The sequence below is a fragment of the Galleria mellonella genome, unplaced genomic scaffold (genome assembly GCF_026898425.1).
Source record: "Galleria mellonella isolate WM207_F2 unplaced genomic scaffold, CSIRO_AGI_GalMel_v1 utg1260, whole genome shotgun sequence".
In the NCBI taxonomy this organism is placed as follows: Eukaryota; Metazoa; Arthropoda; class Insecta; order Lepidoptera; family Pyralidae; genus Galleria; species Galleria mellonella.
This window is the reverse complement of record NW_026441985.1, coordinates 383,227-410,100: the sequence shown is the minus strand read 5'-3', so window position 1 is coordinate 410,100 and position 26,874 is coordinate 383,227. Positions and strand designations below refer to the sequence as shown.

At 31.6% G+C, this 26,874-nt stretch overlaps 2 protein-coding genes across 4 annotated transcripts in view; one reads left to right on the top strand and one right to left on the bottom strand.

Annotated features, from left to right (window-relative positions):
• The window catches only part of LOC113515402 (tyrosine kinase receptor Cad96Ca), a 116,047-nt gene that overhangs the window by 83,484 nt on the left and 5,689 nt on the right, over positions 1-26,874 (top strand). For 2 of the 3 annotated variants that reach the window (XM_031911354.2, XM_026899594.3), the window contains exons 3-9: positions 4,134-4,363; positions 5,481-5,981; positions 6,312-6,419; positions 17,133-17,271; positions 18,600-18,751; positions 20,475-20,657; positions 25,697-25,836. In XM_031911354.2, the coding sequence (XP_031767214.1) occupies positions 4,134-4,363; positions 5,481-5,981; positions 6,312-6,419; positions 17,133-17,271; positions 18,600-18,751; positions 20,475-20,657; positions 25,697-25,836 (1,453 nt within the window). The remainder of the gene's footprint in view (positions 1-4,133; positions 4,364-5,480; positions 5,982-6,311; positions 6,420-17,132; positions 17,272-18,599; positions 18,752-20,474; positions 20,658-25,696; positions 25,837-26,874) is intronic. The other variant, XM_026899595.3, reaches the window with a different exon arrangement.
• LOC128201848 (uncharacterized) lies at positions 10,937-13,953 on the bottom strand. The gene is made up of 2 exons (XM_052900039.1): positions 13,601-13,953; positions 10,937-13,076 (listed from the first exon to the last, which is right to left on the bottom strand). The coding sequence occupies exon 2, from the start codon at positions 12,603-12,605 to the stop codon at positions 11,199-11,201; it is 1,407 nt and encodes a 468-aa protein (XP_052755999.1). The 5' UTR covers positions 12,606-13,076; positions 13,601-13,953; the 3' UTR covers positions 10,937-11,198.

Sequence of the window (26,874 nt, the reverse complement as noted above, 5' to 3'; positions counted from 1 at the left end):
AAATACAATATAGTGTAGATAAATTATTAGCCATATGATCTCGACGGGCCATATTTTCCAGTGGGTGTCGTAAGAGGCGACTAAAGGAATTTAATGATTGAGGTATGAGCAGCAACGTCCTTCTCAAAATATCATCAAAGCCTAACTGCGGTTGCCAATCCCCTGCCAAGCGTGGTAACTACTGGCAAACTCCTCCTTACGGGGGAGGCCTACGTTCAACAGTGGACAGTTAGCGGCTGATATTATGATGATAAATAATAATAATAAATTTATTTAAACAAAAATGTGGAATCACAATTTACTTATCAGTGATTACTACATTAGGCGCGCAAATCTGTTTCGTTAGTAATCGGTGAATTACTTATTAAATTTGTACATATTTATTACATTATATTTTAAATAAATAGATTATCTTGAAAATAATATTATTATATTATCACCTGTAAAAATAATATAATTTCCATATATTAACATAATTAGTCCCAATTGCGTTATCTTTACGATTGCAATGCCATTTCATGGGGAATAGAAGGACGTAATTCTATGTTCACTCCATTACCATATAGCACACTCTCTTTTAAGGAGAGATCTGTGTCTAACGGTGCAATGTTGAGCATGTTATGGTAATAAAATTCCCCTACCGTCTTACTTATGTCATAATATGGGCTCGTTAAGGTTTCTTTATGCCATCAACGCTTTTATAAACCATTCCCCCTTTATCCGGCTTCGATACATCTTCGTCAGTCCCGACACCCTGACTATGACGTATTGTACCGGTTTCATAAGTAGATCAATTTATATTAAAATTTGCTAATAAATACTGTGAAACTAAATAACTTTCGGGAGTAATGATATAAGGTTATTTTTTTTTAATACAACTTAGAATGGCAAACAAGCTGACGGCCCACCTGATGGAAAGTGGTAACCGTCGCCTATAGACATGAGCAGTACTATGGATATAACAGAGTATACTGTTTCGCCCATGATACCTCCAATGCGTTGCCATTCCTGAGGATTCAGGTGGTATTCCTCTGTACCCAGTAAGTTCACGCCATATTCCACCCTTCAAACCGAAACACAGCCATGCATATGCAAACACAACTGCTTCACGATTGAAACACGAATGGGACAGAGGTACCCAAGCAATCGACTTTTGTACAAAGTCTCCCTTTGGTAAAGGATATTATGTATATGTATATATATATATATATATATATATATATATATATATATATATATATATATATATATATATATATATATATATATATATATATATTATTTTTTATAAATTATTACTATTATTTTTTTTAATCTGTTAAGTATTTTTCGAGTGTATCCATTATGAACTAAAAATCAAGTCTCATCTTTTTTAAATATTATAAACTAATATGTGAAACGTAAGACATGCTCGTCTATATGGGTTCTTATCGAGTTCAAAACTAGTAGAGATAGGTACGCCAAACATAAATCTTTGAGTGTAACATATAAATTAATATGAAACTAAACATTTTAAATCCTGGTTATAAATGTTAAAGTGATTTATTTGTATATTTATTACTTTTTATTAATTTTATTACTTCTCTGTTTTAAAACCTCAACTAATTGTCATATAAATTAAATATACACATTCTATTTGGGATGGAAGGGATGTAAGTTATAAATTTCACTCATATTCCAGTCACACGAGGCGTAATTAGCGTACTTATTTTTAAACGACTTTTTAACAATCTAATTAAGTTACAATTTAAGTAATTAAGTCTTAATTAAATAATTACAACTTATGGAAATAGGTCAAGAGTGAATTAGGTCAACAATTCTGTGCAGTGAGTGCATTAAAATAGTTTGAAGGAAACTAAACAATCTCTAACTTTTCAGCTTACACTAACTGTATTAGAAAATTCGTTGGGCAGAATTTATTTCACTGAATATGTAGGCACATTTAAGAATTAAATGTACATGCAAATTAGAATCCAAAAGTATGAAAAATTAGTAGTATTTGTTAATCATCGATCGTATTAATAGGAGTATCGATAACATACAATATGAATCATAATTAACTACGACGGATTTTTACGGACACCACGTGGAGGCTGACCTAATAGGATATATTGCAACTAATAAAGTAACTAGATGGTATTATCATATAATAGAAAATGAGATTTAATATAGGAAAACGTTAGTAAGATACGAGTAAAAAGTTATGTACAAAAATCTTTTTTTATGCTTTTTTTTGAATCAATAAAAAATAAGTTAAAAGCATTCGAGACTATATGAATTGATGATAGTTTCCTGTAGTTAAAAATTTTTAATTTTGTTTTGGAGCCTTCAATAAAAAACATCTTTAAAAATGTTAATAGGACAGTTAATAGTTTTGATAAATGAATAGACATATTTTTATAATAATAAAAATTTATAGATATACACAAAAATTACGCTTTTTTATATCACTAAGGTGGCAAACAAGATTACAGCCCCTCTAATGGTAAACGGTTACTGTAACCTATGAAGACCTGCCATACTAGGAGCGTCACGTGCGCGTTGCTGACCCTAAAGAAACATAAATATAACATTTTTGAAACAATAAATAAAGCATTCGAAATTAATATTATTAATGATTTTAATATTTAACTTTCATTTGAAATTCTTTATTAAAAATATCTTTTACAATTTGCAGCCTGTCAGCTCATTTAAAGGTATATGGTAACCGTCACCAATAGATATGAACAACACAATAGGCATCACGTGGAATATTATGCCATAAACGTGGCATCTCATTAACGATACAAAGGATAGGATAATTAATATAATACACGATAATTAACACTGTAATAACACCATGCATCTATAATATAGTTGATTTAACGATTTAAATCATTTTCATGTTTTATTTTAACTAGTATGTAGTGTAGGGACAAAAATTGAAAAAGGAATGTTGCGTTGGTTTGTCCATTTGGAGAGGATTTTTGTTTTTCTTTTTATGTAACCTAGAATGGCAAACAAGCTGATGATCCATCTGATGGAAAGTGGTAGCCGTCGCCTATAGACATGATCAATACCATGGACATAACAGAGTATACTCTTTCGGCTATTATACTGCCCATGGATGATGATGATGAATGAAAGAAGGATTACGAAAGAGATTTATCGAGCACGAATGAATGGAGATGTCGGTAGGGCCGCTCTAGATGGATGTATGGTGATCAAGTAGGCGACGTGCGGAAGAAGGGCCAAATTAAAAGTACCCGTAACCGGCGAGCGTGTATGAAAAGATTGATGTAGAGGAAACAAAAGAGATCTGTTTGAATCGAAGCCTTTGGCATCCTATTGTTTCTGCTTACTCTAATGGGTGACAGGCGTGATAGATTATGTATGTATCTAGTATGTATAGAATTTTTAAACGCCTTCGAAAATAAAGAGGTAAAAGTTTACATTACGCAAAATAAATCGGGTTAATATATAATGGGTCATTTCTTAAACGGACCTAACTGAGAATCGAACCCGAAACTTAAATTACTCAAAGCTCCGTAACGACGGAAGGGAAAAGGATTGTTAATAATGGGGTCTGAAAGCCCCATTGTTAGCAAAATACTTTATCAGGTCGACATGCACGCAGTTCCCCCTGGAAACTATTGTGGCTAATTCCTGTGAATTTGTTGCTTTCTTTCTCACACGTTGTCTTTCACTGGTCATTACATTTTCAACCGAGTTTAAACAGAAGGAGGTTATCAATTTGATTATGTATTTTTTTATGTTTGTTATCTCATAACTCTAACTCCGTCAATTTTAAACCGATTTGGAAAATAAAATTTTTATCTAAAAATATATACTTACAGATGGGCCTCGTAGAAATTTTATTTAAATCGGTTCAGTAGTTTAGTTTTTAAATCAAAATAAAAAAATAAATAATAAAAAAACCGACTTCAATTGTAAAAAAAAAACATTTTTTTCGGTTTTTTGTTGTGGAGCAAAATCTTTAATGATTATTCATGAAAACTACTACGGCCACGTGGGGTACAATTTAATTTTTTAATGCAACTTGGAATGGAAGCTGGAAACAAAAGACAATAAGAACATACAAAGTTTCCCTTACTTTATACTATAATTAAATTTAAATATATTTTTCTTTACAGTGTCCACACAACTACAATTGGGGTTCAATCTGCCACCAATAATCCACGTAGAACGCAACTGGGTTGTGGCTTCCACGGATCCTATCGGTTTGGTAGTGACCAGGGTAAACAGAGAGAGGACCGGCAACCACAACACTACATTCGGGCTGGAGACCTTCGGCCCACCGGCACCATTCTCTATTAACCCTAAAACTGGAGTTGTGACTGTCAACGATACGCTTATCGATAAGGTATAATGCTTTACTTCCTTCTAAAGTATTATTATTACATTACTAGTCTTCACTCGCTACTTTAAATAACCACTGTTGAATATGGGTCTCTCCCTATTTTGGTTGTCAGTAGTTGCTATGTTTGGCAGGTGGATTGGCAACCTCAATTAGGTTTTAGTATGTTTTAAGAGGGACGCTGCTCATCTCTCCCTTAGTCGCTTCTAACCCACAAAAAAGGAAAGGTTGGCCCATTCTGTATCGGAATCAGACGGCGGCAAAGCAACTTTAAATGCATAACCAGAATAAATAGTCTAATCACTTTCACACTAGAAGCCTTACTGTACTTATACAATTGTATCGTTATGTTTGTAAATTGTCTTGTTTATTTCCTATATTGTATAATGCAAATAAAGTATACTCATTCATTCATTAGAAGTACAGAACTTATGCAATGTTGATCTCTATTTATGATATTATTTACATTGTTTCTTAGAAAGACATTCGTTATCTTCATTCAAATTCATTACATCGTTTATACGCGATATAATTTAATAATTATCATATAAGCATTATAATTTTATCATAAATTCTGACACGTAATTACCTAAACTCATTACACACTGTCACATTTATTATACTTTTAATGATTATTAAAAATGTTAATCAATTTCATTTTATCTACTTACGGTTGTATGATATTTATTTTCTCTTTTTAAAGAGATATCTAATAAATAATCATATTAACCTCTGTAATGAATATAAGGCAATTTTTAAGGTTTTTTTTATGCAACTTAGAATGGCAAACAAGCTTACGGCCCATCTGATGGAAACTGGTAACCGTCGCCTATAGACATGAGCAATAATATGGACATAACAGAGCATACTGTTTCACCTATGATACGCCCATGAATTGGCATCCCTGAGAACTTAGGTGTTATTCCTCTGTACCCTGTCAATTCACTGCAATATTCCACTCTTCAAACCGAAATACAGTCATGCAAACACAACTGCTTCATGGTAGTAACACGAACGGTACAGAAGTGCCCAAGCAAACGATTTTTGTACAAAGTTTCCCTCTGGTTTGTTCTTTATGTGCTGGTTCGTGTAAATTTTTAATCATATCTTATTTATTTTTCAGGAAAATCGATCATACTCTCTATGGGTGACAGCTGCAGATGATGGCTCTATACCACAGAGAACAGAAGTGTTGGCGACAGTAACAGACAGTTCGGGACGTAGACCGAATTCGCCTCATCCGCCACCGTTCCCCCCTCTACCACCTAAATACCCTACGATACCACTTCCACCAAAGTTTACCAGAATACCACAAAGCACCACCAAAGCAACTGAAAAGTTTATCAACGATGTCACAGTACCTGAAACAACATTAGTCACAACTCTTAGTCCACTTAGAACAACATTTAATACTCCAACAGAGAGTAATAATATAGATCATGATTTAAAGAATAATAACATCTCGGATTCCTCTGCTGAAGAGTCATCACCTAATAATGATATTACATTGACAGTAATACCTTTTATAGCAATAGTTTGCTTGGTAATAATTGTGGCTGTGGTCATATTTTTTGTCAGAAAGAGAAACGGTTCGAGCAAATCATCCGCAAAAAAGGACGACATGGTTAGTTTCTAGAATTATTACTCTAAAAAATAAGAATTATTACAAAATACTGTTAAAATATAAGTAATTTTTTTTTTAAACTTACATCATGATAACAAGATTTTTTACCACAACGGACCAAATATTCTATTATCTATATATGATACTATTACTTATTCCAAAAGTTTAGTTATTTTAAGTTTGCATATTAAACTGTATATTTATTTAATTAATGCAGTCTTGTTTATTATCATATTATACACATTATATTTATATTGCGTATTATTAATTAGCTTGTCTTTAATAACAAAAATATTTGTTTCCAATAATGAGTCCCCCTATCGTCCACAGAGCAAGAACGCAAGTGGTATTGTCCTCCAAGATTCGTCTGTAAACTTGTGGAATCGTCCTCGAACTTACTCCAACCGTTACGAGTCCTGGGACAACAATCATTTGCAGGTCAGTTTATGACCTTTCAATATTAGAATTTTTCAAAGCACCATCCTCATTATATTTACGATCAGCTTCGTACCAGACTCTTATAGCGAAGTTTCGCAAACTTTCATTCATACGCTTGAAATTCTCGTTCATAATTTGTTTGTTACCATCACCTCCGAGCTAATTAAATCGAATGATATGAACAAACTTGTTTATATTCCTTGATAGAATAACATTTCACATCGTGAAAATATTTTGCAATATGAAGTAAATTGCTTATAACGAGACAAACTTTTGATTGTTAAAATCTTCGCAATGTTATACCGAATGTTTATTAAATTAAATGTCAGACTAGGACACTTTGATTTTCAATAAACGGGAAAATTATAGAAAATATTTAGTATGTACTAGCGGCCCGTCCTGGCGTTGCACGGGTGGACATTTTTAACATTTCCCTTCACTGATCTGCTCCTATTGATCGTAGTGTGATGAAAAGTATACTATAACCTGCCCATGAGTATAAAGAATAATTGTACCAAGTTTCGTTAAAATCCGTCGAGTAATTATTGTTTCTATAACGAACATACAGAAAGACACAAAAATTTTACTGATTGCATTTTTGGCATCAGTATCGATCACTAATCACCCCCTGATAGTTATTTTGGAAATACATTTCATGTACGGAATTGACCTCTCTACAGATTTATTATAAGTATAGATTATATATGATATATATTAAATTTGTGTGTTTGTACAACTTAAAGTTATGACATCTAAAGATTGTTTTTTACTTAATTCAGAATAACAAATAAAATTTATCCATAACTTTAATCATTCATTTAATTTGTATGCAACAAAATTTGTTTAAATTTAATTTTTTTTTTATTTCTATAATCAAAATAATTGTAGAGCAGCTACTTTAACCATAACAACATCATATGGGGTAAACATGAGAATAAACGATATTGAATGCAAAAAATAAAAATAAAATAAAAATCAATTCCAAATTTGAATCTGATTCAAATGTACAAACGAAACAACCTTCTTCTTTTTTAAACCATTTCAAATAAATGCAATTTTAAAGTAAATATCAGCAAATTTAAAGCATCACCTGTATAATTTAAAAATATCAATCCCTCCTACTCCCAATCCTTGACTATGCAGACGTCGCTTATTCAGATCTAAATATTGATATGCTAAATAAATTAGAACGACTTCAAAACCTCTGCATACGATTTGTTTTTGGTCTGCGCAAATTTGATCATGTATCGCACTATCGCTCTCAGCTTAAATGGCTTCCCATACGCCGGCGATTAGTCCATTACCTTAAGGTTGTCTTGAAAAGATTGCTCTCAGCAATAAGACCGCCTTACTGTACTTATACAATTGTATCGTTATGTTTGTAAATTGTCTTGTTTATTTCCTATATTGTATAATGCAAATAAAGTATACTCATTCATTCATTCATTAATATAATTTAGAAGAAAATTGTTATCACCCTCGATATCACTTTCTATAAACAAGACCACAAAAGAAAATATTCAATATGTTACGAGTACATTTCCATTGAATTACATGTCTACATTTATGATTAAAACATTTTAATATTACAAAATCACTTTTGATTTTAATAAAGAAAAGTGTCATTTGAATAAAAAGCATATCAATTTCAGATATCGCAAATTTATTATAATTGTAATGATTTATGAAACAAAGGCCTAAATTGTTAAACTAAATCGTTGCTAGATTCTATTAAGTACATTTGATACAATGAGTTGATTGTTATAACGATATTGAATTTTATTTATATTTATATACGACGATTAAAAATGGATAATAATTAGCGTGAATTAATTTAATCTAGACTAGATTAAATTTTATTTGAAGCCATGCTATAATAACCAGCTATGAGTATATTGTATATAGTCATTATACTACAATAAATGAGCAGAGAAGAATACAATACAAATAATTTTTATTTTAACAAATTTGGAATTATTTTTAAATTGTTAATTTATTATAACTCTATCGCTGCATTCGAAATGTTGGTATCTGTCTAGAAGAATCCGCAAAAAACTCAATAGTTACTAAATATAATGACTACAAAATTATTCGTTTAAATAATTATTATATACAGGAAATAGCATAATTTTACCAGCCATTAGTCATTTATTCAAAAAGGCAATGTACATTGTGTCTGAAATTATGTATGATTGTTACAAAAAAAAATTAATTAAATTGAATTTTAGAAGTATTTTAGTAATAATAATAAATACATTTTACAATTTAATTATTAAAACAAAAGTCATTAACAGAGTAATTACATTTTTCCAATAAAACGGATCGTAGTTTAATTTAAAAAATAGAAGTTTTTTTTTATACATCTTAGAATGGCAAACAAGCTGACGGCCCACCTGATGTAAAGTAATAATCGTCGCCTATAGACATGAGCAGTACCATAGACATAATACTGTATACTGTTTCGCCCATGATACCCCCCATGCGTTGCCATTCCTGAGAACTCAGGTGTTATTCCTCTGTACCCAGTAAATTCACGCCACGTTATGTATAATTTTCAACTGGATAGGCAATTTATTAAATAACACTACTGCTTGATGATGTGTACCGTGTTTGAGAATGTTCAGACCAGGTATAAAGTTAGCACTAACATTCTTTCTCCTAGTAGGCTCCCAGTTCTTTCTATATTTGTTTATATCTATAGTATATTGAAGAAATTAATATATCGTTAAAAAATTAACTCCTGTATCGACTCTTATATCCTAGGATCGTATCATCCATAACATATGTATGTGATTTGTTGGAGATGCTTTTAATTATTTATCTGCAACGATACCATGAACATAAAAAATTAAAAGAGTCTTCATACGCAAGCATACCTACTTTGCTCGCCTATTATATTATATCTTGCCAGTACTGTACAGTACGAACTGTGCTATATTACAATAAATTATATAAGTATCCAATAATGTGAACATCGACCATTTTCTTGGAAATACTAATGTTCGTTTGATACGTCACGTAACGCTATTTTGTCTCAGTAGTTACGAACAATCTAATATGAAAACCAATAAGTTGATGCCTAAACTATTTAAAATGTCGATAATTATTTTTTAATTACTTCACCACTTACAGATACTTATTTTTATTTATATCTATATCCTTATATCTGACAGTCTCTGTGGCGTAATGGTAGACGTTAAATTACCCGTTTAATTTCAGTCGGACCAAATTTGGTAACTGACTTTTCAAATTTGGATTTTATCTTCTAATATTTATTGTTTAATTTCTCACATCACAGACTTCTCTAACTTGAATTATAAACAATTGGTGTGATTGAGAGCTTTTATAATATTTTTTTCTAGAACTTCGTGATATAAAAAAAAAAAAACACTAGAGACTGACGAAATTGTTAAAATGATAAAATAAATTAGTAGAATGTATAATAATATGATTGGATTGTGTATGGAAACACGTTTAATTTCACGTGATAATATAATATATGCTTGTAAGCATAGTGGAAATTGTAAAAATATCCTCTTACAAATGCATACATTTTGCTCTCCTGTTAAGTAGGTATATTTATTTATTTATTTTTAATTTTAATGCACAGTGAAACTATATACATATGGCGGACTTAACACCGAACGGTGTTCTCTATCAGTCAACCATTGAGCAAACCGAGAAATAAATAGGCGGTGCATTATTGAATTGAGGAAATATAAAAAGTTATACTTAATATATTCATATATTATAAACATATAAATGGACTAATATAAATATAATATATTAAATAAATATATTCATGTATAAATAAGTACATACGTAAATAAATAAATAAATGTTATATATAAGAAATAATTAACTATATTAGAATAGCAAATGAAACAATAACAACAGTATATAACAAAAATAACAAGAGTATATCTAGGCGATAACATTGTTTCGTACCTATTATAAAAGTGTCCATTCTGTATTATTTTTCTCACAATATCTTGTTAGTATTTATCATTTGAAATCCTTTTCAGATATTCTAAGAAAAGTTTAATAAGACGTTGCATTCTTGTCCTTTCCTGGTAAAAAATCTTAGCATTATGTACATCTTTTATTTATTTATTTATTGAAAAACAAACAGCTTACAATTTATAGCTTAAAATACCAATAATTTATCTAAAAAAGCCAATTGTAGGTTTTCCCTGATCGGCAATACAAATTTGTCGTGGAATAATAGAAATAGTTTACTAAATTTAGCAGGTAGTCAATAATTATTTGAACACTATATAAGTACACCATAACAATAATAAGAAGTTTATAAGTAGTATCATCATCATCTTCCTACCCTTATCGCAGTTATTATTTAGGGTCGGCGTAATATTTTTTTATCCATATTACAAAAAGAAGTTTATAAGTAGTATCATAGTGAGTAAAAACCATGCATGTAGGTTGTATGTGTGTGTGTGTGTGTGTGTGTGCGAGCTTGCGTGCGTGTGAGTGCGAGTGAGTGAGTGTGTATAGGTGTGATTAGAGATGGGCAATCCACCTGGGTGGGTTTAAAGTCTGGTGGGTAAAAACCGGGTGTTTTGGGTTTATTGGGTTTAAACCCCATAAACACCCAAATTTTTGGGTGTTTATGATTTTGTACTTCATCATCGTCATCTCAGCCGCAAGACGTCCACTATACTGGACATAGACAATATTATTATGCAGCCTACAGAATAAAAAACTTTTAATTTGATTTTGAGTTTATTAAGAAAGAGATGAAAGTAAAATGTAAAACTACAGTCAATCACTGTCAGATTCAGAGTTATTACAAGCGATGAATTGTATAGGTTCGATAGGCTCTATTTCGTCTAAACTGTTATGTTCATTTACTTGCTCAATGAAAGCTTCTAAGGTATTTTCTTCATTAAACTGAATGTCCTCGCATTCAGCTTTATGTTTAAGATTCCAGTTATAACAAATGAATGAAATTTTTTCAGTTCTTTCAGTTGTAAGTCGATTTCTTTTGTTATTATGTATGTAGCCTTGGATACTAAAGGAACGCTCAGTGGCTGCCGAAGTACAGGGAGCTGATAGAATACGAATCGCTACTTTGCTTAACTCAGTGGAACCACAAATACCTTTCCACCATATTAGGGGCTCAATGCTATCTAATGAGCTCCATACAAATCCTCTGGCCCAAAAGTTTTCTTTAGCTTTATAACACGCCAAATCTGCCATTACATTTGACAAACTTAAGTGTTGGCTTAAATTGTAGATAAACTCCATACCCTTAAGTTCTTCCTCTTGAGTAAGTTCGACTCCTAGAGTCCTGGGGTCTAGAATATATGCTGCAAAATGTATTGGCCTCATTGCCATATTGCATCTTGAAGATACTGATGTTAGAATCTGCTGTTTGCTTTCTTCGCTCAATGTCGAAATCTCATTTAATGCAAAACGTATCTTAGCTTGTACATCTCTAAATGTAATGTATGTGCGATGCAAACGATTCTGGTCGCTCTCTAAGTAAAATATGCTTTCAGTGACTGGTTCCAAAATACTTATACATTCCCCTGTCTTCGTCCAGAAATCATCACTTAGAATTAAATCTTTAATATCTCTTGAAATTACCACATCTTCTCTAACTGTTAATATTTGCAAAGCTATCTTATTTGCTTTCAAACTTTTTAACGAAGTAACATGACTTCCCCATCTTGTAGCACAAGGCAATTTTAGTGTTTGTGTAGAATCTTCACCCTGCCTTGATTTTATCAACAAGGAACTTAATCGTTGACTCCTTTTAACAGTTTTTATTATATTTATGGCTTGCATAATAAACACAGTTACTTCTTGTATCTTTACAATATCTTGGCACAACAAGTTAAGGATATGTGCACAGCAACCGAGAGGAACAACATGTGGATATTTGAGTTTTGTTAATTCGAATGCCTTTTGTATATTTCTAGCGTTATCGCCAATAAGTACAAGAAACTTATTTGCTCCATACACTTTCATTACTTTTTCAACTTCTTGGCTAAGGTATTCACTAGTGTGAGGATTACTTTCTGTATTCAAACTTTTAACGTATGCAGGTTGAGGTTTTGATATAAGAAAGTTTATTATTCCTTCATTTCTTAAATTAGACCAGCCATCGCACTGAAGGTGTAAGTAACTACAAGCATTTAGTTCCTCATTTAACTCAAAACGCATTTCTCTATATATTTTATCTAAGTATTTTGTCGCTAAAGCTTTACGTGAAGGTATTTTAAATTTTGGTTGCAATTTTTCGAAAAATTGTATCCATAAATAGATGTTGCACCATCGATAATGGCGTCCCTGTTACAAATATAGCTCTCGCTAATTCTGTTTTTATATGATCATCGGTGTCTTGAAACTCAGCATTTATTGTAGTGTTAGCAGACGACGAGGGGCTTATAAAAGAATCATTTGTCTCTATCTCTGACAGTCCAGACATTTTGGTTTTGGACGAGCTATCTTTTATAAGTTTCATAGAGTCTTTTAATGTTTCTGGAGATTTTGGACAAGTGATAAGATGTTGAAGCATTTTGGCAGCATTACTGAATTTGTAGACCTTATTACAAAGCTTGCAAGAAACAGACTTGTTTGGTAAAGTACGGTAGTGCTCCCATATGCGTAAATCTTTAGGTCTCCCCATTGAACCTAAAAAAATGAACGATGATTAGTTGGTCTGACGAAAATTCAACAATAGAGTGCCTATTTTTTTACAATGATTATTTCTTGTTATTTACAATAAATTTATTAAAAAAATAATAAAATAAATACAAAAAACCTTTGTAAAATTACATCTCCTCGGAGGATTAAACGCAGACGCTAGTTTATTATCGTATTGTTCTGTATTTTTCTCAGCAACTTCTTTAATTCGATTAGGTACTTACGCATATTATGTTAAAAATAAATATCTAGTACACATCTTAGGCTATCCACCATTATTATCCAATGACGACTCTCAGCTAACTATGCACTATCATCCAAAATAAACGTGTATGGAAAATTTTATCCCAGTCGGTTGAGGATTGAGGATAATTGCATCAACATACGAACATACCTACATACTTTTATTTACATAACGCAAGCTAAATAAAAGCTTGTAATAATACATCTAATTTTAAGTTAAAATTGTTAAGTGATCATGATATAATTGTATCATTCAAAAATCCACTTACCTTTAATTATTTCTTGTTAAGTATAAATATTATTTCAAATCTGCTCCCTTAATATGCACTTTTTTACTGCTTTTCCTACCTAACACGTTACCAGGAAGTCACGTTACCAGAGTCAGAGTAATAGTGAACACGTTTGACAGTGATTGTCGTCGCCTCATATTCAGCGTCGACGAATAGGGGAATCCCCAGTCATAATGTATTGCATGCGTGGCGGTCTTACTTCAAATCCATAAACAAAGAGATAATTACAGAACTCGATACTAGATGGCGCTGTTTTTGTTTGAAGAAAGTTTGCGGGCTAAAATACATAGAATTTCATCAATGACTTCCACAAAGAACAACATTTCTGTTTTTTCTATCCGTATCTCTTCCGTATATTTCATAAGATATAAGCTTGGGCTACATTGTTATGCAACGTGATTTTGTCGCTGTCTTGCTAGCAGGGTTGACAGATATACGATTTAAATCGTACTCATACTATTATTTGTCTATTTTTTAATGTACGATCGTAAAGATTATGATCGTAATTCGCACAAAAACATACGACTTTTTGGTTACCTGGCAACATTTTTATTATGAAACGAACATGACATCATCAGTCACATGCAACAATTTATTGGGGATTTCCCCTTCACATCTGGCAGTCCTGCTTGCTAGAATATAGGTAAGTCAGCCACAGTTACTGACGATCGATATTTAAAGGGTATTGTTTTTGTGCTAAATATTTCATAAAAACGTTATTTAATACTTTGTGGATTATTAATTTAGTTGATAATCACTGGAAGTAAAATGGATGCTAATTTGAGAGATCAAGATCTTCGTATAAAACAGTTAATAAAAGAAAATCTACGTAAGTACTCTTTTTATACCTAGGTAGGTAAGGTATAATAAACACAAAAGGTACTTAGATCGCGTGTGTTCGAAGCATTTATTCTAATAAATTTAATTTAAAATTGTAGAAAGAAAAAAATGTCTGCCAAGCCGTAGCCGAAGCCGATCTCCAAATATATTTGGCGATAGTGAGACCCAGTGTCCAGATGATTTACCCAGCGTCGTCGCAACAAAGAAAAAAACGAGGATAAAGTAAAAGAAAATTTACTGAAAGAAGAAACAAACTGTTCTAAATGCTTAATTTATGGAGAAGAGGATAAAAGAAATGAGTATTTCGGACTGTTAGTGGCTCAAGAATTTAAATATATACGGCCATGTGTGCGAACGAGGTGTTATGAAGAAATTTTAAAGTATCTACGGGAAGCAAAAGGCCAACATGTTGATCAACTGCAACATGAAAACACTGAAAATTAATTACTTTCATTTTATTATATATAGATTTTTAAAATTTCCTGAAATATTATTAGTTAACGTTTTATTTAATATTGTAGAATTGATCAATACAATTTATAAAAATAATTTATTGGTATTACTTACATATTTTCAAAAAAATACGTAAAAACCTATTTTTTTGGGTGATTATGGGAGTTTATGGGTGTTTATTGGGTTTTTACCAAAGCACCGGGTTTAAACCCGGTGCTTTGCCCATCTGTAGGTGTGATCATACTGTATATTTTTCATAGCTTTTCTTACTTGTAAATAGTTTGATATTAATCAATATAATAGATGTGTATATGAGTGACTTAATATTTTTTATCCATCTTTTATAATTTAACATAACTTTTAACGATTATATCATTACAATTACATTATGCTAACATAACTTCTTTCTTCTGCTTTCTTTCACGTCGTAAACGTCCACGATATATTCTGATATATCGTCTCAATCTTATTATCTACAAAGTTTTAATATATTATTAATTATTCATATGTTATAATTAATAATAAAGTAACATCTTCGTTTAATTTCATAAAGTTTGCTTTTCTATCATATCACGACGAATGATACCGTGTCATGTTATGGTTAATTATAAAAGTTCATCATAATAAAGTTCAAAGTCTTGTACTAGTGATAATCTCTTGTGGAATTACACGTTGTTTAGATAATTCTGAGTTATTTCTCGACATTTGTCATATTGTTAAATGTGTTACTTCATCTCATCATGTCTATATTTCGGTTCATTAAATATAACAAGATACAAATGCATAAAAACCAACTGTTTACCTCAAGCATTTGACAGTTTATGGTGGCCATTATTATTTTATGTAGTCATCATGTAGCCCGTAATGCTTCCACAATTAAAAGGAATCTTACGACATGCTTTTATTAGAATTCATCAATCCATTTGGGTTATATACTAGAATAATTTAGGATAGTACGATCTATGCTTGCGGGTTCAGTTCTCGCGTAATACAAAAATGTGTTTTCATGAACATGTCTATTTTTGTTAGAATTGATATATTCTATGTTTTATAATACTAATAATAATACATAAAGAAAAGTATTTCATATATATTAATTGTCTAGTAGGTATTTATATTACACGCCTTATATTAACACATAATACACATATTTTTATTTATTCATACATATAATATATCCGATAATTTAAGAATATGTCCTCCAAAAAAACCGGCTTTAATTTGAAAATTACACAATTGAATGGATTTTTATAAAACTTCTATGGAACCAGTATGAAAATATGTTCTTTCAATAAAAAAAAAAAATTCCAAGTCTGCTAAATAACTAGAAAAGTTATAAAAGGTAACAAATATAAAATCTACACAAGCAAATTTTGAACCTCCTCTTTTTTTAAAATCAATTGAAAAGTATCCTCCTTTTTTGAAATTTAACAAAAATTTTTTTTTATACCACTGAGGTGGCAAACAAGCATACGGCCCACCTAATGGTAAGTGGTTACCGTAGCCTAAAAAATAGAAGAGACTATTTATTTACATCTTTCAAACATAATGTAAAAGCGACCCACTCTTAAAAGTAGATTATAGATATTCTCTTTTCGTTTGATCGCTTTCATTGATCATGTTGTCTTTGTGTTCACTCAGGATAGTGTGGTCACATCTCGAGCTATGTATAATAATTTTTTTTAACTCTTATTTAGTTTTCAATTAGAAGTTATATACAGTTATATAGTTTTATAATATAAAGTTTTACCAGAGGGAGACTTTGTACAAAAGTCGATTGCTTGGGTACCTCTGTCCCATTCGTGTTTCAACCGTAAAGCAGTTGTGTTTGCATGGCTGTGTTTCGGTTTGAAGGGTGGGATATGGCGTGAATTTACTGGATACGGAGAAATAACACCTGAGTCCTCAGGAATGGCAACGCATGGGGGGTATCATGGGCGAAACAGTATACTCTGTTATGTCCATGGTACTGCTCATGTCTATAGGCGACGGTTACCACTTTCCATCAGGTGGGGCAAAAAAAAAAACCTATGTAACGGGAAATTTATGAACTCACTATGTTTTCGTCGTTTCCGAACAACTGTTTCGACTTGATCCAGAAATCTTCTTGAGCATTTGGCTTTTTGCATTACGGAATCTCGCCTCGCACTGAACTTAAAAATAATATAGTTTGCAATTCATAGAAAACAGTAAAAGACAACGTTTCTTGTACTTTCAGCTTTCTGAAGAGACGACAATCACGAAAGAAGAACCACCAGACGAATGGGAGTTCCCACGCCATCGACTGAGGATTTTCAATATTGTTGGAGAGGGTGCTTTTGGCCAGGTCTGGCGGGCCCAAGCCATAGACATTGACGGTATTTATATCTCCATATTAATGAAATTTAGCTCTATTAAATCGATTTAGTGGTTTTTGCGTGAACGAGTAACAAATATCTATCTATTCATTGTATTTATAAATTTTCGCATTTATAATATTATAAATAGACCTCTATATTACTGAAAGCTAACTGTAACTTGCGGCTTTACTTGCGTGAATTAGTATATAAAATATCCTATCTGCTAAGTTAGGATATAATCTGTCTATGTACTAAATTTCATTGAAATGTGTTCTGTAGTTTTTGTGTGAAAAAGTAACAAATATCTTTCTCTCGCTCTCTCTATATTATTGAAAGCTAACCGTAACCTGCGGCTTCACTTGCGTGAATTAGTATATAAACTATCCTTTCTACTAAGTTTGGATATAACCTATCCATGTACCAAATTTAATTGTAATATGTTCTGTAGTTTTTGTGTGAAAGAGTAATAAACACCCATCCATAGGTACAAACTTTTGTATTTACAATATTAACAGGATCTAGTGGTGTAGCGGTTTTACAAATTGTCTTAGGAGAGAAAATGGATTGCTCGTAATGGGGTCTAACAGCCCCATTGGTAGCAATATACCCCATTAGGTTGGTCTTCATGTTGTTGCTTTGAAAAACACCATGGTTTAGACTTAACTTCATCCTCACCTATCATCATTCACTGGCACCCCGTCAGCATATACTAATGGCGCAAGCGGGGTTATTATTCCATTTTTAGACCATTAAAAACATACTGCCTCAAGAGTGCTTGCGCTCTCGATCCCTACACAACATAATCATGAATATAACATGAGTATGTTTGTATTGATTTGGTTGTTTATATGTATTATGAGGATGTTCGTACAAAAAAATATTCAGTCTTATTTCAAACTAGTAAACGATGGTAAAATTCTATCTAGTCGCCACGCTCGCAGCAGATTTGCAACCGCAGTTTTTTTTTACAACACAGGGGGCAAACGAGCATGCGGCTCACCTGGTGGTAAGTGACTACCGCCGCCCATGATCACCCACAACACTAACGACATTGCAGGTGTGCTGCCGGCCTTTTAAAAAGGAATATGTTCTTTTCTTGAAGGTCTTATCGTATCGGTTCGGAAATACGTTTTAAATTACTTTATTAAAAAAAATTAATTTGACTCAAATTTTGTTCACGATTAGATTATGTCCTAATTTAAAGACAGAATATTTTATATACTGATTCATGTAGGCGAAGCTGCGGGAAATAACTAGTAATCATTTATAATTCTTGGAAATTTAATAAGATTCTTTACCTGAAGGCACTTTAATAAAGTATTATTTAGTTTGCATTTAATTTCCAGGCAAGAAAGGGGAACAAACAGTGGCAGTAAAAACGCTCAAAGAGAATGCATCAGAAAAAGAAAAGACTGACTTATTGCAGGAACTACTTGTAATGAAGAACTTGGGGCCTCATCCTAATGTTGTACGGCTTATCGGATGCTGTACCGAGAAGGTTCGTTATATAAATAACTTAACAGTAATTGTCTATTCATTTTAAAACGACTTTAAATACTACAATGAGAATTCCTCCGATTTTGTGTGTGTGTGTGTGTATACGTGCGTGCGTGCGTGCGTGCATGTGTGTGTGTGTGTGTGTGTGTGTGTGTGTGCGTGCGTGCGTGTGTGTGTGTGTGTGTGTGTGTGTGTGTGTGTGTGTGTGTGTGTGTGTGTGTGTGTGATATTTAGCAATCTTTTTTTTTATACAACTTAGAATGGCAAACAAGCTGACGGCCCACCTGATGAAAATGGTAACCGTCGTCTATAGACATGAACAGTACTATTGACGTAATAGAGTATACTGTTTCGCTCATGATACCCCCCATGCATTGCCATTCCTGAGGATTCAGATGTTATTCCTCTGTTCCCTGTAAATTCACGCCATATCCCACCCTTCAAACCGAAACACAGCCATGCAAAAAATCTTATAAAGTTTATTGAAGTATATTTTGTAAAAATAAATTCAATATCTATTAATATATCTAGCAATATAATATATATATATATATATATATATATATATATATATATATATATATATATATATATATATATATATATATATATATATATATATATATATATATATATATATATATATAAGACAAAATAAGAACTTCCTCTTATTGAAAATCATAATTTAATACGACAGCTAAAAAATAAAAATCCAGCAGTTTCAAATTGTTAGGATATGTATAAATTAATATGCAGACACCCAAGCGACGGCGTTGATTCATAATTTATGACTCAGATGACCCGGTTTAGGTTTTATTATAGGCATCAATAATCAATATCTAAGAATTATTTGTTCATACTAATATTATAAATATGAATGTATGTTTGTTTCTTACATCCTTGGTATATAACTTGGTATACACATATTATTTGTATTAGATACTCATAAGAATTTTTATTCTGATCAATAAATACTAGTACCTATTTACTCACATTGACGAAGTATTTCGGGTAAAAATTAATGAATGAATGAGTATACATTATTTGCATTATACAATATAGGAAATAAGCAAGGCAATTTACAAACATAACGATACAATTGTATAAGTACAGTAAGGCGGTCTTATTGCTGAGAGCAATCTTTTCAAGACAACTGTAAGGTTGTTAATATTATAGTTAAAAAAATACCATCCTTATTAAATGAATTATTATGAAAATTCACCACATTTGCCCATAGTCTCCCTTCTAACTGTATCAGCGGCACTACTTATTAATGGGGATGTGCATACCTTGTACTTTTTTTTAATGGGTGATAATGGAATGATATAATGGCCTGTGCTATCGGGATATGTTGGTCAGGCTCCAGTGAAGGATAATAGGTGAGGATGAAAAGATAGGTCAGTTAGAGCCCATCATGACGAATTTCACTAGAATTAACCACGATGGTTTTCAGGGTATTAATAACAATGGTTCAATTAGATCCCATTACTAACAATCCCTTTCCCCTCACCTACCTTGTACTGTATAATGCTGTTGATTCAGATACAGGTTGTTTTTTTTTAATCTCTAAATAATGAATAACACCAGTTTTAAAGAACAGGTTACGTTAATTAACATACTGTATATAAGCATATTAAAGTAACTATATAAATTATAAATATTAATATTGATTAATGTCGCTCCAATGTTTTCTTTAATTAAAATTTTTTAACATTCTTTTATAGGAACCAACGTTTGTGATAATGGAATTTGTCAGTCTGGGCAAATTGCAGCAGTTTCTCCGAGACTCAAGAGCTGAAAGACACTACGGGAACACCCATGGTGGAAGTCAGTTTCTGACCTCCAGAGACTTGACTCACTTCGCATTCCAAGTGGCAAGAGGCATGGACTTCCTTAGTTCTAAAGGGGTAAGATGAAAAACATTTCACTTCGAGAGAAACGAAATATAAATAATTACAATACATTACGACTCACGAGTTATTATTCAAAAGTAAAGGGGTATTTTATTATTAAAAATACAGTTTATTTTTGTAAATCCTTCATAATTATCATCGTATCAGCCGTTAACTGTCCACTGCTGAACATAAACTTCCCACTTGGAGGGTTTTGCCAGTAGTTGCCACGCTTTGATTGGTTATGTTACATGAATTTTTAAAGTTTGGCGAGATTTTGTCCAATTTCATTTTTATACAACTTAAAATGATAAACAAGCTGACGATCCACCTGATGGAAAGTTGTAACCGTCGCCTTTAGGAGATAACAGAGTATACTGTTTCGCCCATGATACCCCCCATGCTTTGCCATTCCTGGGGACTCAGGTGTTATTTCTATACCCTGTAAATTCACTGCCATATCCTTTAAGCCCTTTAAGCCAGTGTTTCACAATCTTTTTTGTGCCACGCCCCACTTGAACATTTCTAAAATTTTTATGCCCCCATACATAATTTTCCCCGACAAAGTTTACTTGACGACTCTAATCGCCCAGTTGATATTTTGGTAACGTTAAACGAAATTATACCTAATAAATATTTTCAGCATTTTTTTTTACTTGTCATTCCTGAGGACCCGGGTGTTATTCCTTTGTACCCTGTAAATTCACTATCTTACCCCCCATTAAAAACCGAAATACAGCCGTGCAAACAACTGCTTCACGGTAGAAACACGAATGGGACAGAGGTGTACAAGCAAACGACTTTTGTACCAAGTCTCCTTCTCTCAATTCTTTTAAGAACACTACAATGGATAAATATAAATGGATTACCATACTTTAAGATTTCTTCCGTCAATTCATTTCATTAAACTATTTCACGAATGGTTAACAATAACAATGTACCTATTAGGACAAATACAAGACAATAATCAAGTTGTATTATATCTACACATAATACATAGGTATATGTAATTATGTCGTGTATCAATAATAACTAATCGTGAAATCGATTAAAAGCCAATTAATTTCTTGTTTATCTTCTGATTTAGTTCTCTAGACAATCGGACAGTGTTAATATGTTTTCAATCAATCAAATGTTTTATTTTGTGATGAATACGTAGGTGCGTAACATACATATGATGTTTTTTTTTTTAATGTATAATAATGGAATAGTACCCCGCATGAGATATCAGTATACATTGGCGGGGCATCGAGGGGTTGATTGGAGAGAATAAAAAGACTGGTCAGTTAGCTCATCGTAATGAATTCAACGGTAAATTAGTCACGAGGGTTTCCAGGGGAATCGCGTGAAGATCGACCTGTTAGCAATGGAGACTGACCTCCCCATTATTAACAATCCCTTCCCCCCATACATATGATGTGGTGACGAAATATTATTTAGTCCTTACAATCTTATAGATGGTACAAAATATTTAATAATTTACAGACACAGTAGTCGTAATTTTATAAATTCAAATATAAGTTTGCTTGTTTATTTTTAATATTTTATATATTGTTTTTTTATAATTCCATACTTGTGACAAGTATTTACTAACCGGGATAGTAACCTATGTCCTTCGTCGTCCCATATGGTACCTGTATACCAAATGTCACAGTGATTGATTAATCCGTTAAGGCGCTAAGAGGCAACAAACAAACTCACTTTCACATTTATAATATTAGTAATGTTTATCACGACTGACGATCCACCTGATGGAAAATGATAACCGTCGCTTATATACATGAGCAGTACCATGGACATGACAGAGTATACTGTTTCGCCCATGATACCCCCCATGCGTTTCCATTCCTAAGGACTCAGGTATTATTTCTCTGTACCCAGTAAATTCACGCCATATTACGCCCTTCAAACTGAAACACATAAAAGTATAAAATAAAGTCGCTGTCGCTATCTGTTTTTCCCTATGTATGCTTAAATCTTTAAAATTACGCAACGGATTTTGAAGCGGTTTTTTTAATAGACAGAGTGATTCAAGAGGAAAGTTTATATGTATAATATAGTAAAGAAACACTGGTAATTTTAGAGATTTCTAATGTGATGAGATGTAGTGTGCACCCGTGCGAAGCCGGAGTGGGTTGCTAGTAAATTATATATCATAGTTTTGAAGAGTTTGGATAATCTATTTTCAGATTCAGCAACAGACTTAGATGTAATGGAAAGCTACCAAGGATTTATCGGTAAAATAAATAGGCAGTACGTTTCCTAGGCAAACTAATTAATCTCTTCGGGGCACCTTATGTCTATGGAGAGTTCTATATATTGCTAATATCAAGATTAGAAAAATTTATAAATCTGAAAGTATATTATTTTAGATAGAAAAATAATTTTCCAAACTGACGGAATTATTACATAATAACTCCTGCATAACAAACTTGAAATTATTACGTAATAGGTAAACATAGAAAAATACAATCGAATTGAGAACCCTCTGCTTTTTAAAGTCGGTTTGAAAAGTGATTTAAACTAATTCTCGCTATGAAATCTGAGAACACTTTATTAAATCAAGCCACTATAACAATAAAGTATAATGGACACTTAAACGAAGTGGGAATGTCTTAAGTGCGCCCCCTTTGTTGTGGTAAACCCCATTAATTTAGGTAATAACAGTTTTAGTACAGGCTTATCCGTTTTAATTCCATGGATAACATAATGAGGTCGCTTCCGAGGCTCCATTTGCTAAACGTGTCTTTATAATTTTGAGTACAGAACGGAGTGTTGGGCAGCAAATGTGATGAATAAAAAGTCTACATTAACTGAGATATGAATGTTAAGACGAATATGTCACAAAAATGGACAGAGTATACCAGAGAAGCAGTGTGTGGTCCCGGCATATAATTGGCCAACCCTTTCCCATGTGTGTTGTAAGAGGCGTGAATTTACTAGGTACAGAGGAATAACATCTGAGTCCTCAGGAATGGCAACGCATGGGGGTATCATGAGCGGAACAGTATACTCTGTTATGTCCATGGTACTGCTCATGTCTATAGGCGACGGTTATCACTTTCCATCAGGTAGGCCGTCAGCTTGTTTACCATTCTAAGCTGTATAAAAAAAAGGCAACTATGAGAACTGAATGGTCGAGGGATGGGCAGCAGCATCCCTCTTAAAAATTTATCAAAGCCTATGCACTTGACAATCGTGACAACTACAGGCAAGACCCTCCTTATGGTGGAGACCTATGCTCAACAATGGACAGTTAAAGGCTGATATGAGGATGATGATAATACCAGAGGAAGAAAGAAAAGAAGCATCTGTTATAAAAAAGTTAAGAAGTAATAAGTATTCCTAAAAAAAAAAAGCATTGTATATAAATGTGGATGGTTGGAATAGGAGTGAATTTGGAACTGGTTGCCAGTAGAAATGAATGGAAGAGAAAAACATATTATACCGAATTACGAATAATTGAAATAAGAGCAGAATGATGATATTTTTTTCCATTTTTTTGAGTAAACTATCAATGACTGAATAAAGAGTACAAACAATTAATGAAGGGAAATATTGGCTAAAGTTGGCACCAAAACCGTTTCGTTTCTTTTCAAATATTATATAAATAATCTAAATATTGAAAAGTAATGAAAAATTAATGATTTTATTGTCGACTATACATCACATATTCTAATATACAGATTCTTTTTAAAATAAACATAGAACAATACAACTACTAGCCTATATATATAATTAGAGATAATTAATTAAAAAATTAAAATATATATATATATATATATATATATATATATATATATATATATATATATATATATATATATATATATATTTAAAGATAAAAAAATTCTTTGAGATCACTGCCAGCTGGTGCCTAGGATACTTAATGAAAAATTATATAAGTCTTTCAGAGATTAGTTATTTAAAAATAATTCCAAAAAAAATTTAATCCATTAATAATATCAACATCATTGAAAAAAGCGTTATATGAATTCACAAGTCTATATATTACAATTATATTACATTGTTTTCCACAAAGAAAATCGCTTCAATAGTTAAGCATTTTTGTAGCTAAATAATTATTTATATATAAAAATTACAATATTACAAATTATTGAGGACTAAACTAATTCTAACTCAATTTATTCTAAATTTAGTTAATATTGATTCTTAGTTTACTTATAGTTCATTCGTAATATCAAAATGTTTTTTTCTTTATTAAGAATTCAATTCAAATACAAACTCTAACCAATGGTTTTTTTTTTCCTGCATAAATTAGAATAAAAAAGTAATCTAAGTACTAATTTATTTGTATATTTAATTTTCTTTGAATTCATTTTAACATTTTTAATAATTTTGTATTTGAAAATTTAAATTAATTATTATCATATTTTTTCAACTGTTAATTTAAAACACTCTATTTGCTCTACGTGATTGAACTTCGAATTTTCACATTTATCATATTTATAATTTCTACGTGAAACGGTTGGAAGAGATTTTCAGAAAATAACCAAGAAGCAACTATTAGAATAAGTTTTTTTTTCATAAGTTTACTTTTAAATTTAGTGTTTATTTTTAAAGGCAGTGTTAAGTTGATCTGAATAAATGCTATATTATTATTATTATATTATACCTGAATCTAGTCTTAGTCTACGATTTGGTTTGCATGACTGGGATATATTGATTGACCGGTCTTGTAGATTATATTTAATTATATTAAATATTTTAATAATACATAGGCGCTTTAACAACTAAAATACAAACTCACTACTATAATATGAATATATTTTAAATACACAATCGGGACTTAACAAGATAAAAAAGCTTTTACAGATAAATAGTACCTATATACCTGCTTCTTTATTTCTGACGTTTCGACGTGGATTGTACCACGTCGTGGTCATGGAAGGACACGACAGTTAAGTCCCGATAGTGTATTATTAAAATATGTATAAACAACGCGAAAGTTTAAAATAACTAGGTATAAATATGTTGTTTTTTTTTAATAATTTTAAAATAAATAAAATTAATTAATATATTGTCACTTTCAGATAATTCATAGAGATTTAGCAGCGAGGAATGTGCTTATCACAGAAGAGAGGACGTGTAAAGTAGCGGACTTCGGCTTCGCTAGAGACATAGCCGGGGCACATGTGTATGAAAGGAAGAGCGACGGTCGGTTACCTATCAGGTCAGTTACTATTATAATATCGAAATCGGTTTTATTTATCATTTATTTATTTATTTATTAGAACATGTACGTGTACAAGGTGAACTTAATGCTAAAATTAATTCCAGTCAACCTTAGGGAAGTTTTAGAACACTCAAACGTGAGAAATTTTAATAGAAGAAGAAGAAGAGAACATTTATTGCCAAGAACAATAAAAGTTACACTTATTAACAATACAAAACAAATTTCATATTTGTTATTGCGAACGTGGCCACAACTCAGTGTGTGCTGTAGCTAATTAATTGCTACAGCGTTGATATTCTCTGGTGGTCATGCATAACATCACAAATGGTGACATTAAATAAAGAAATACTATAGAAATATAATGGAACATAAAAATGGATATTGCTCATACAGTGTTCATGTACACACATATATATTACATACATATATATACACAGCAGATAAGACATACACATATATAGTACTAGCAATAATGGATATACATAGATAGTTACAACGTTTAATTTGTGTAGGTAGACTTCTAATTTCGTAATGTCTGACAATACAACGGCCGTCATCTAACAGTATTGTAATAAAATATGTTATTTTAACATTCAATAATTCATTATTTATTTACATTTGTTAACGAATAAACGAATAAATGAAAAATCTTTCTTGTTCCAAGAAAAAGACAATTTAGTACATAAAAATATATATTTAAAGTTAGAATTACAAGAAATAAGTTAAACAATGAGAACAATGAACGTACTTATCAATAATAAATAAAAAAATAAATAGTAATCTCTTCTAAACAATGGTAATTTACTTAATTGCCACCAATTAATTTATTTACCTGGTAACTATATATATATATATATAAAGAAATCGCTTTAGCAATAACACAACCTTTTGAACTTTTATAAGCGTAATATGATATATATATTTTTCCAACGGACATCAAAAAGAAGGAGATTCTAAATTCAATTATATTTATTGTGTTTGTTACCTCGTAACTCTATCAGTTGTAAACCGATTTTTTTTATCTGGAAGAACATA